The 12,142-nt window shown below is 37.5% G+C and overlaps 2 protein-coding genes across 11 annotated transcripts in view; one reads left to right on the plus strand and one right to left on the minus strand.

Moving 5' to 3' along the window:
• Window positions 1-2,318, plus strand: part of agbl2 (AGBL carboxypeptidase 2) — a 25,700-nt gene extending 23,382 nt beyond the window's left edge. For 6 of the 10 annotated variants that reach the window (XM_061970059.2, XM_061970056.2, XM_061970064.2 and 3 more), the window contains one exon: window positions 1,890-2,317. In XM_061970059.2, the coding sequence (XP_061826043.1) occupies window positions 1,890-1,953 (64 nt within the window). In that variant the 3' untranslated portion in view covers window positions 1,954-2,317. Of the gene's footprint in view, window positions 1-1,889 lie in introns of all 10 variants that reach the window. The other 4 variants (XM_061970061.2, XM_061970063.2, XM_061970065.2 and 1 more) reach the window with 2 other exon arrangements.
• tmem17 (transmembrane protein 17) lies at window positions 2,236-11,924 on the minus strand. The gene is made up of 5 exons (XM_061970066.1): window positions 11,745-11,924; window positions 11,500-11,603; window positions 7,093-7,206; window positions 6,831-6,974; window positions 2,236-2,466 (listed from the first exon to the last, which is right to left on the minus strand). The coding sequence occupies exons 1-5, from the start codon at window positions 11,851-11,853 to the stop codon at window positions 2,389-2,391; spliced, it is 549 nt and encodes a 182-aa protein (XP_061826050.1). The 5' UTR covers window positions 11,854-11,924; the 3' UTR covers window positions 2,236-2,388.
• Between the last annotated feature and the right edge of the window lie 218 nt (window positions 11,925-12,142).

Genomic DNA, 12,142 nt, shown 5'->3' on the forward strand with positions numbered 1-12,142 from the left:
GGCTCACCTATGATTACTAACCAAGCTACTTTCAAATTGATGCTGCAATTAAAGAAGTAAGTAAAGTGGATCTGTAGGTATGTTTTGGGACAATGTCATTTTTCCCCAATAATAAATAACAATTCAGTTAAGTTCCAGAGTCAAACCATCATAAAACCTGACTGCCATATTCTACTAAACTTTCCTGCATTATGTAACCACTGGGCATACTGCATGCCAGTGGTACATATGAAATGCAAGCTCTGGTATTTTATGTAATTTTCCCTCTTATTGTTTGTAGACTTTTTGAACCTGCAATGCAACCACATAATTTCCCAATTGTGGGATGGATACACTATATGCTTTCCTACAATATATTACACTTAGACAAACTTTATTGATCCACAAGGGAAATTGTTCCACGTAGTAGCTCAGTTTCAAAGGATGGAAAGGGTAAGGGTGGAAAGGATAATGCAGGTATTAAGTAGACTAAATGTACCATAGTAGCAATACAAAATATAACATATATGTAATATTTATATATTATATATGCAGTAGGGCTGTGAATCTTTGGGTGTCCCACGATTCGATTCAATATCGATTCTTGGGGTCACGATTCGATTCAAAATCGATTTTTTTTTTCAATTCAACACGATTCTCGATTCAAAAACGTTTTTTTCCCGATTCAAAACGATTCTCTATTCATTCAATACATTGGATTTCAGCAGGATCTACCCCAGTCTGCTGACATGCAAGCAGAGTAGTAGATTTTTGTAAAAAGCTTTTATAATTGTAAAGGACAATATTTTATCAACTGATTGCAATAAAACTGATTGCAATAATGTAAATTTGTTTTAACTATTAAATGAACCAAAAATATGACTTATTTTATCTTTGTAAAAATATTGGACACAGTGTGTTGTCAAGCTTATGAGATGCGATGCAAGTGTAAGCCACTGTGAAAATATTGTTATTTTTTAATTTTTTTTATAAATGTCTAATGATAATGTCAATGAGGGATTTTTAATCACTGCTATGTTGAAATTGTAACTAATATTGATACTGTTGTTGATAATATTCATTTTTGTTTCACTACTTTTGGTTTGTTCTGTGTCGTGTTTGTGTCTCCTCTCAATTGCTCTGTTTATTGCAGTTCTGAGTGTTGCTGGGTTGTTTGGTTTTGGAATTTGATTGCATTGTTATGGTATTGCTGTGTATTGTTTTGTTGGATTGATTAATTTAAAAAATAAATAAATAAATAAAATAAAATAAAAAATACATCGATTTAAAAAAAAAAGAGAATCGATTCTGAATCGCACAACGTGAGAATCACGATTCGAATTTGAATCGATTTTTTCCCACACCCCTAATATACAGTATATAATATATAGTGATATATTATATTATATTATATTTGTATATAATATATACAATATATAACAAATCCCAATTACCATGTACAATATTACAGTATATGTAACAGCTGCAGCAAAAAGAAAAAAAGGGCAGCATAAAATAGAGAGTAGATCCAGCAGAAAATATACATTATAAACAAAGAGAGGTAGCTAACATAGAAGCGGTCAGGTAAAAGACATATCATCTATATATATGTAAATACTGTGTATATATATAACTTGTTGACTGAGCCGCCAGAACATCAGGTGTCCTGCTTTTGTTGCGATACAACCACGACTGCAACAGCTTCCAATTTAATTTCAAATCTTATCAAGCTTTGCCAGAGATGATGCAGAAACTGCATTGAACCTTTTAATCAGATTAGTAATGTATTAAACTAATTTAGACAGCCCTACTATATTTATGTGCATATATACGCTACTGTATAAGCTAGTATTTGTTGGGATATGGCAGTTATAGATCAAGCGTTCACATGTGTTTTCGTTTTTCCTTAGACTGTGGAATGGAGCTTTAGAAGGGAAGGAAACAAAAGGTGTTTTACCCCCTGTGACAAAGTAATCCACGCCCACAAAGTTAAACAACAGGTGAGCTTGAGGCTGAGGATCTCTTATTTCCTCACTTTCAAAGAAAATGTCTAAAAAGGTACCCATTCAGAGGAGCCAGTTGCCAGAATATCCCAGTCTGCTCTTATGTAGAGTACATTGCTTACTGGGATAATGGACATTCACATGGATGGATGTTTACAGGAGGATCCCACTCAATGACATCATGATGTCTGATAAGAGTTTTCAAACTTTCCTGGATCTAACATGAAATACTGACACTTTTCTTTTTGCAGTATCCATTTATAATGTTTTTATTATTTACAAATGTACACAAAACCATATCACAATTGCAGGTGAAATATGCTGACTAAAATACAAAAAAATAAATATGTTTTCTCTCTGAATGAATCAATGAGGTGCTTGTTCCAAAAGTTGATAAACGGATGTTTCAGTCAAACTGGTGCAGATGGAATTGACTTTCTGTGTGTCTGACCAAGTCCCGCAGAGCCACAAAACCAACGACGGCCTAGCAGGAAAAAAAGACAAAATAAATATGTTGTTAATATTAATGGGAAAAGACAAAGACAATTAAGTCCATTAGGAATGGGTATTATGGCCTAAAATCCCTATTGAGATACACATCCTGCAATAACTATATATTACAATATATTATTTGTAGGGTTGTCAAATAATATATTTTTTCATCAGAAATAATCACATTTTGGAATTTGGATAAATCATGATTAATCACACGTGGTTTATTCACCATCATATTTAATACTTGAGACCCCAATATTCGTACACAGATGCAATTTTTTTTGTCACAATGTCATCCAGGAACGTTTTTAAACGTTTTACTTGAATACATGTCATTTATTTGCACGAAACTCGGTGACAGTTTTATCAAAAGTTATTTCAGGCTGTAATTTGCAGTGAAATTTGCCAGTCTTGAGTGTCCTCCCTCATTTTTGTAATTATGTATACATTGATGTAATCACTGACCGTAAAGTAAAAGAGCTTGTACAGTCACAATAAATTCATGATTATTGCGATATATTTTTTTGTGTGATTAATTACAAGTTAAGTTGTTAATTTTGACAGCCCTAATTATTTGGTATGTAAATGATAATAGAACCATTTTAAAACGGGTTACAAAGCCCCTATGTGGCTTCTGACGTATGCGGTAACATCCATCCATTATTGAATCTTGTGGAGTGTTTATTATTTTAAATTTTTATCCAAGTTTTTATTTATGTTATTTCTGCTTGTATTTCTTTTATTTGTGTTTTATCGTTGTAGTATGTTTTTTCTTCTGTGATATGGATTGATTGATTGATTGAGACTTTTATTAGTAGGTTGCAAAGTGAAGTACATATTCCGTACAATTGACCACTAAATGGTAACACCCGAATAAGTTTTTCAACTTGTTTAAGTCGGGGTCCACTTAAATTGATCCCCCTGGGTCTGAAATAAAATGACTATATATATATATATATATATATATATATATATATATATATATATATATATATATATATATATATATATATATATAAATATACATCCATCCATTTTTTACCGCTTGTCCCTCTTGGGGTTGCGAGGGATGCTGGAGCCTATCCCAGCTGCACTCGGGCAGACGGCGGGGTACACACTGGACAAGTCCCCACCTGAATGTTGTCTGTCTATCTGTGTTGGCCATGCGATGAGTTAAAGTACCAATGATTCTCACACACACACTAGGTGTGGTGAAATTTGTCCTCTGCATTTGACCCATCCCCTTGTTCACCCCCTGGGAACAAGGGGATGGGTAGCAGGGGAGCAGTGGGCAGCAGCGGTGCCGCGCCCGGGTATCATTTTTGGTGATTTAACCCCCAATTCCAACCCTTGATGCTGGGACCCATTACCTCCCTGCTTGGCAATCAGCATCAAGGGTTGGAATTGGGGGTTAAATAACTAGGGCCAATTTAGTGTTGCCAATCAACCTATCCCCAGGTGCATGCCATATTCTGTCATTTCCAGTTGTATTATTTTCTCCAAACTATTATTTGTCTACTTGCTATCCATCCATCCATTTTCTACCGCTTATTCCCTTCGGGGTTGCGGGGGGTGCTGGAGCCTATCTCAGCTACAATCGGGCGGAAGGCGGGGTACACCCTGGACAAGTCGCCACCTCATCGCAGGGCCAACACAGATAGACAGACAATATTCACACTCACATTCACACACTAGGGCCAATTTAGTGTTGCCAATCAACCTATCCCCAGGTGCATGCCATATTCTGTCATTTCCAGTTGTATTATTTTCTCCAAACTATTATTTGTCTACTTGCTAATTTACTGTTAATAGTTGGTTACTTTCTGTGGCAATATGTGTATCTACGCTTTTGTCAAAATGTACTAAGCACATATTATTTTCTTGTCTGGACACTTTACATTAGTTTTGGGCAATACTATAAATGTGGGTATCTATTGATTAGTTAAATTATGTCGTACTTGCCCTTAAAGCCCTCCTGTGTCCAGGTACTAGTTACCTGAGTTTGTAAACAATAACAAAAACGACAAAAGATTTTGTGAAAGTAAAAAATATCGATCTAATCACTTTAGCATCGACCATATACTGATACTATATTTGGTTTCCTTACAGTTGACATTTGTATAAATTCTCCCACCTTTTACATTCATGAGCTCTACTTTAGTGGTTAGCATATTCTCCTACGGTGTGTAGTGTAGCATGTTTAGCTATTCCCCGTTCTCCTGTGATAAGGATATATGCAAAAAACATTTTATTTGCCGTCATGGAGGGTTGTTAGTCGCTAGCTTGCTAGCAAGTACGCTACAGTGCATTAAGGACGCGGTGGTTTGCAGGACAGCTACAGCTCCAACGTTTCATCCTCTGTTAGTGTTCTATAAGCAGCAGTTCATCCTCTGTATATTCAGCTTCAAAAAGAAAAGGTTGTGAATCCTCATTTGTCCAAAAATAGCCATCTTGGTTGTCTGTTACCAAGTCTGCCATGATTACAACATGGAAGTATGGACACACGTTTGTTGAAGTCTGAAGTGCGCTGCTATGAAAACGAAAATAACTGCGCCGAGGAAAGAAGTTCCGGTATTGCTAAAAATGACCAAAATACAGTAAATATTGTACATATTAAATATTGTTATGAACGTGTCTGTTACTACATTATATATATATACTTGCAGTGTGTATATAAAACATTGATGAAGGGTTTTGAAGTTGTTATAGAGGGATTTGAAGGTTACAACGGTGACTCCCATTCGCCCCATCTTGCAAGCGTTTTTTGATCATCTTTGAAATACAAAAATAAAAAAAAGACAAGTTTGTCTTGTCTCTTATAATGATTGTGAACGATAGGCTAAAAATTCCCCAAAAAAGTGCAGGTCCCCTTTTAAGGTTAGGATTAGGGCTAGGTTTGGTGTCTGGGTTAGGATCTGGGTTAGGGTTGGAGTTGGGGTTAGGGTTGGATATAATCAGCTGAAAAAGCAATACATTAAATGACCAAAATAATAACCAATGGTGCGTTGCATTAGCCATCTTGGATCAGGTTACAAATCAAGTGTCCACTCTTGCTTTGCCAGCGCCACTGTGGGCATGTCTTTAAAACACTATTCACTTCCGTTGTCGTCACCCTCGTGGGTGCAACTTATAATGGGCTTAGAGTGTGTCTGCAGCCGCAGCTATACACTACTCGAATATTAACCAAGTATTAGCGATATTATTATTATTATTATTATTATAAGTGCTAATGCAGACAAACTATTTTAGCGGCATCGTGATCACAGAGCGCTAACTAGCTTATGCTGCGATATTGACAAATTGAGCCGGTAAGCTGCTGTATCGCCTCTAAGCTGGTGAAAGTTGATTCCATCCATCCATTTTCTACCGCTTGTCCTGTTCGGGGTCGCGGGGGTGCTGGAGCCTATCTCAGCTGCATTTGGGCGGAAGGCGGGGTACACCCTGGACAAGTCGCCACCTCATCACAGGGCCAACACAGATAGACAGACAACATTCACACTCACATTCACACACTAGGGCCAATTTAGTGTTACCAATCAACCTATCCCCAGGTGCATGTATTTTGGAGATGGGAGGAAGCCGGAGTACCCGGAGGAAACCCACGCAGTCACAGGGAGAACATGCAAACTCCACACAGAAAGATCTCGAGCGCAGGATCGAACCCAGGACCTTCGTATTGTGAGGCAGACACACTAACCCCATCCTCCACCGTGCTGCTCGTGAAAGTTGATTCTCGATCAATCCTCTCACCTGGATAGTAGAGTAATGTGGCCATAAACCGAGAAGTTGGTCAACTTTGACATTCAACTCATACCTGGAAATGGCAGAAAAAGATGCCGAACTGGGGTACTTTTTTTTAAACCCTTCATGAGGAAATGGGAAAATATGACATCCAATCAGTTGGCATCCCAGTGAGAACAGACATTGTACAGTAAGTGATTGTTTTATTATGTTCAAAGTTTGTATATCTTGTTCATCACTTAGCAAGACTGCTGCATGATGCTTAGTGTTTGTTGTGGACGGGAAAAGCAAACGTGATGCGTCTGGTAAATTAATACATGACCGTATGCTTAAGATGAGCAACATTTGTAAATTGTACATGTTATTATAAATGAGCCTGATATTACCTAACATATATACTTACAGTGTCTATATAAAACAATGATGGAGGCTTTTGGATGTTTTTTGAGCGCTTTATAGGCAGAATAGAGCGCCATTGTTAGTTGACTTTTGATAGTGTTTATTTACAAGTTAGAATGCATTAAAATGATTCCATAAGGATTGTGATTGATAGACACAATTCCAAATAGTGCAGTTCCCCTTGAATGTCCATGATTAAAAGAAGCAGCATACCTGAGTGAGGATGAAAAGAGCTAGCACAATGTGAACACCTCTTTCCAGCGGTTGTATGAGAATGCCTTCATTGAAGAGCTGAAAGAGGATTTGTGGCAACTGCAGCAGGATGCTCAACAGCCAAAAGCCAGCCAACTCTGCCACCTTTCACAAACCAGAAAAATTGCCTCAAAATCGTGCACCAGCATTGCTGTTGTTGCCACAAATGTACGTGAGTGGAATGCATTCTTTCATTCTGCCACATGTTGTTATGATGTCATACCTTTTCATGCATGTTGCCCACATAACCAAGATAGAGTCTAATGGCCTCAATCCCAGTCATCAGGATAAGAACAGTCACCAAGATGAACTTGTAGTAGTCCGGCAAAGCAGAATACTAGTAGGATAGAAATAACACATACAATACAGGAATGTGGTTTGGTTAACAGACGGAACTGAGGTATATGTAATCTCTGCATTTGCATATTTAGCAATGAAGCATTTGCAAAAAGTGAGTATAAAAACACAATAAGTTAAACAAATATGTCCAAAAACTACAAATTAACTGTTTTTCTGTCGCTTCTGTCAGCCCCTGGCAGCAATTGTTCGCTGCTCGTTGAGAAGAGCGATAGTCAAAAATATTTTCAAGTCACTTTTTTAACAGTACCTACAGGGGTCTGATTACCTGCTAATATAACGACAAAGTCATGAAGTTGGCAACACTGATAAATTCTGCTCTATAGACTCATTGTGTTATAATGTGTTTAAAAGCGAGGTGAACAGATAATCTATTTTTAGTGGTCCACATGTCTTGATTAAAATGAACAGGAAATACTGATATAAATGCAGTATAAGACATAATATAGTAATATTATTACCGGTACTATATTTCCTTTTATTACATTCAGTTGTTTGCACAAAATAAAGTCAGTTGTGCAAAAAGATTTGGGTTTTTGCTCTCAAAAACCTCCTTTAACAAGAACTTGTATGTTTGTTAATAATATAACAATATGTACTTATAATAACAACAATGTAACAGAAACATACATTTCCATAAATAAAAATGGTGTTTTATCGGTTGAGATTCCAATTCAGATTTATTATTTGTCATTCAAATATTTATATTAAGGATGCACCGCACATAATTATGAGAAATAAACCAGGTTGGTTTTAAGGTTGTAAAAGTTTGGAAATGCTGTAAGCAAAACCGTCAAGTAGTGAAGACACAGCCAAATAAACAAAGTATAAAACAATAAACATCAGTATTGAGCCGATAGTGATATATAAGTTGTATTCGGACACGTGACTTTTGAACAGAAATGAACGAAGTAGTGGGCCGCCAAGTCAAATGGCTATTGGGTGGCTTGGTTGATAAGAGCGGCAGTGCCAGTAACTTGAGGGTTCCAGGTTCGATCCCCGCTTCCACTATCCTAGTCACTGCCGTTGTGTCCATGGGCAAGATACTTTACCCACGTGCTCCCAATGCCACTCACACTGGTTTAAATGTAACTTAGATAATGTGTTTGACTATGTAAAGCGCTTTGAGTCACTAGAGAAAAGTGCTATAGAAATATAATTCACTCCATGAGTGTGAACTATGTAGTATGCAAGGGGCCTAGATTTTACCATTAAAAACAGATACGAGCAAAAAGTGCAAATTATGCAATAGAATCTATCCCTATAAGTTACCAAAATAAGATTTGTCGAGTGATTCGAAGTATTATCCGGCAGTCGTGTTCCCAGACATGTCGAACTACCGTATTTTTCTGACTATAAGTCGCAGTTTTTTTCATAGTTTATGAAAGTTGCATAATGTTTTTTTCCTTCTTTATTATGCATTTTTGGCAGGTGCGACTTATACTCCGGTGCGACTTATACTCCGAAAAATACGGTATCTGGTGTTGGAGATATCATTCTACACGACAAAACAGATGAAAAAGGAGGTTTTTGAGAGCAAAACCCCAAATCTTTGTGTATATATCTCGATGTTCTTCGACTCTGCCGTCTTTGACTAGAATGTGTGCCACTTTTTTCGTAAAATCTTGCACTCTTTCACCCTCCTTGATTACCTCTCGAGGGAACTCTAAAGAAACTGTTATCCTTTTTTCGATTTGAGCGGTTATAAAAGCCAAACAACGCAAGAATAGGACATTTTTCTTCTAAAAGGGCAAAATGTCGCACAAAACGCTCTGACAACTGACGCTCGCTGGCCAACCACTTCTTGCCTGGCATGGTTAACGAGCCGGACGTGACGACAAGTGAATACAACCTATAGGGATCAATCTACCTATTTACTGTACTACTCCACACCATTTGTTTACGTAATACACTTTGTTTCATCTGTCGCTTCATCCTGGACAATATTCATGACAAATGTGTGCTTTGTTTTAAAGATGTGCTATTTGGATTTAGACTGTATGAAAAAAATTTGAAAAGGAATTTTACCTTTGCAACCTCATTATACTATTGGCTAAGTTTTATATTCATAAATGTAAGTTTTTGTTTTTTGTGCCTTTAAACAAGAATTATAACTCTACGTTAAAACACTCTCTACCTCTAACAACCAAAAAGCTGTGAAAACGATGATGCTGTGTTCCAAATTTAAATTATTTACTGAACTTGTGTGAGCCTATGGCTTTGCACTTTGTTATATACATATATATATATATATATATATATATATACAGTAGGGCAAAAAAGTATTTAGTCAGCCACCGATTGTGCAAGTTCTCCCACTTAAAATGATGACAGAGGTCTGCAATTTTCATTATAGGTACACTTCAACTGTGAGAGACAGAATGTGAAAAAAAAATCCAGGAATTCACATTGTAGGAATTTTAAAGAATTTATTTGTAAATTATGGTAGAAAATAAGTATTTGGTCACTTCAAACAAGGAAGATCTCTGGCTCTCACAGACATGTAACTTCTTCTTTAAGAAGCTCTTCTGTCCTCCACTCGTTACCTGTATTAATGGCACCTGTTTGAACTCGTTATCTGTATAAAAGACACCTGTCCACAGCCTCAAACAGTCAGACTCCAAACTCCACTATGGCCAAGACCAAAGAGCTGTCGAAGGACTCCAGGAAAATAATTGTAGACCTGCACCAGACTGTGAAGAGTGAATCTACAATAGGCAAGCAGCTTGGTGTGAAAAAATCAACTGTGGGAGCAATTATCAGAAAATGGAAGACATACAAGACCACTGATAATCTCCCTCGATCTGGGGCTCCACGCAAGATCTCATCCCGTGGGGTCAAAATGATCATGAGAACGGTGAGCAAAAATCCCAGAACCACACGGGGGGACCTGGTGAATGACCTGCAGAGAGCTGGGACCAAAGTAACAAAGGTTACCATCAGTAACACACTACGCCGACAGGGAATCAAATCCTGCAGTGCCAGACGTGTCCCCCTGCTTAAGCCAGTGCATGTCCAAGCCCGTCTGAAGTTGGCCAGAGAGCACATGGATGATACAGCAGAAGATTGGGAGAATGTCTTGTGGTCCGATGAAACCAAAATAGAGCTTTTTGGTATAAACTCAACTCGTCGTGTTTGGAGGAAAAAGAATACTGAGTTGCATCCCAAGAACACCATACCTACTGTGAAGGATGGGGGTGGAAACATCATGCTTTGGGGCTGTTTTTCTTCTAAGGGGACAGGCCGACTGATCCGTGTTAAGGAAAGAATGAATGGGGCCATGTATCGTGAGATTTTGAGCCAAAACCTCCTTCCATCAGTGAGAGCTTTGAAGATGAAACGTGGCTGGGTCTTCCAGCATGACAATGATCCCAAACACACCGCCCGGTCAACGAAGGAGTGGCTCCGTAAGAAGCATTTGAAAGTCCTGGAGTGGCCTAGTCAGTCTCCAGACCTCAACCCCATAGAAAATCTGTGGAGGGAGTTGAAAGTCTGTGTTGCTCGGCGACAGCCCCAAAACATCACTGCTCTCGAGAAGATCTGCATGGAAGAATGGGCCAAAATACCAGCTACTGTGTGTGCAAACCTGGTAAAGACCTATAGTAATCGTTTGACCTCTGTTATTGCCAACAAAGGTTGTATTACAAAGTATTGAGTTGAATTTTTGTTATTGACCAAATACTTATTTTCCACCATAATTTACAAATAAATTCAAAATCCTACAATGTGAATTCCTGGATTTTTCTTTCACATTCTGTCTCTCACAGTTGAAGTGTACCTATGATGAAAATTACAGACCTCTGTCATCATTTTAAGTGGGAGAACTTGCACAATTGGTGGCTGACTAAATACTTTTTTTTGCCACACTGTATATATATATATATATATATATATATATATATATATATATATATATATATATATATATATATATATATATATATATATATATATATATATATATATTGTATTCTATTTTAGTTACTTTATTGAGTTTACAACCCCCTGGCGCTGATTTGTACTGTTTTTGTACTTATTTTGATTATTATTTCTCGATTGTTTGTAAATGTTGCAGTTTATAAATAAAGGTTTATAAAATGAAATAAAATAAACCAAACAAACAGTAATGCACTTTGTTTTCTGCTTTGGGTGATTTCAAAGCTAACTGTAGAAAATAATATTTGTAATATATTTTAAAACCCTAAAAGCTACAGTACATCAGAGATATTAGAAACAGTTGTCGAAAAGATGATATGATGAAAGGTGTTCTTACTTTAAGGTGCAACATGACAGTTTCACTGATCCACCACAGGGGGAAGAACCACATGTTAAAGAAGAGAGACATCTGGAGGGGCAGGCTGGACAAAACACGCCTGTCTGAAAAGCAACGAAGGTTAAAAAAAATAAAAAATTCTTCAGTAAACGAAAAGCTACAGACAACACTCCAAACATCCGCGTGGTTAGCTAGCATAGCAGCCATGCTAGCTCGCTGCTATGCTAGCTGCGTGTTGACGTTACCGTGCGCTGAAGACGTGCGCCTCTCCTTCGACGGAGCCTGACTCTGGTCCACAAAGACGTTCCGAGAAAGGTCCTCCAAACGTCTTCTGATAGTTTCTGGTAAGTCCATCGTTTCAAAGTGCTCTGCTTTGTAAGGCAACAACCACACAAAAAAAAAAGAAGAAAAGCGACTCCCCTCTCACTCTTTCTTCCTGCTCTCACATAGATGTGATACGTCTCCATGGCAACCACGAAACTCGTCGTTCTGTTTCCATAGGAAATTAACCTTTTCTTTGTAAATTGACAAAGACGATTCAATGCTTGGAAAGAGGTGTTTATTTTGACACTGATACAATATGAGTAGTGTAAAGCGTGTATAACATTACTGTCCATTTAAAAGAAGTAAATACATATTAATG

This window comes from Nerophis lumbriciformis, linkage group LG10, assembly GCF_033978685.3.
Source record: "Nerophis lumbriciformis linkage group LG10, RoL_Nlum_v2.1, whole genome shotgun sequence".
NCBI lineage: Eukaryota > Metazoa > Chordata > Actinopteri > Syngnathiformes > Syngnathidae > Nerophis > Nerophis lumbriciformis.

Excerpts from the sequence above, each read along its gene's own strand:
- tmem17 (XM_061970066.1), bottom strand. The coding sequence starts at position 11,853 with ATGGACTTACCAGAAACTATCAGAAGACGTTTGGAGGACCTTTCTCGG. Across the intron at positions 11,604-11,744 it reads GCGCACGTCTTCAGCGCACG|ACAGGCGTGTTTTGTCCAGC; the intron begins GTAACGTCAACA and ends GTTGCTTTTCAG. Across the intron at positions 2,467-6,830 it reads CTCTTTTCATCCTCACTCAG|GCCGTCGTTGGTTTTGTGGC; the intron begins GTATGCTGCTTC and ends TTTTCCTGCTAG.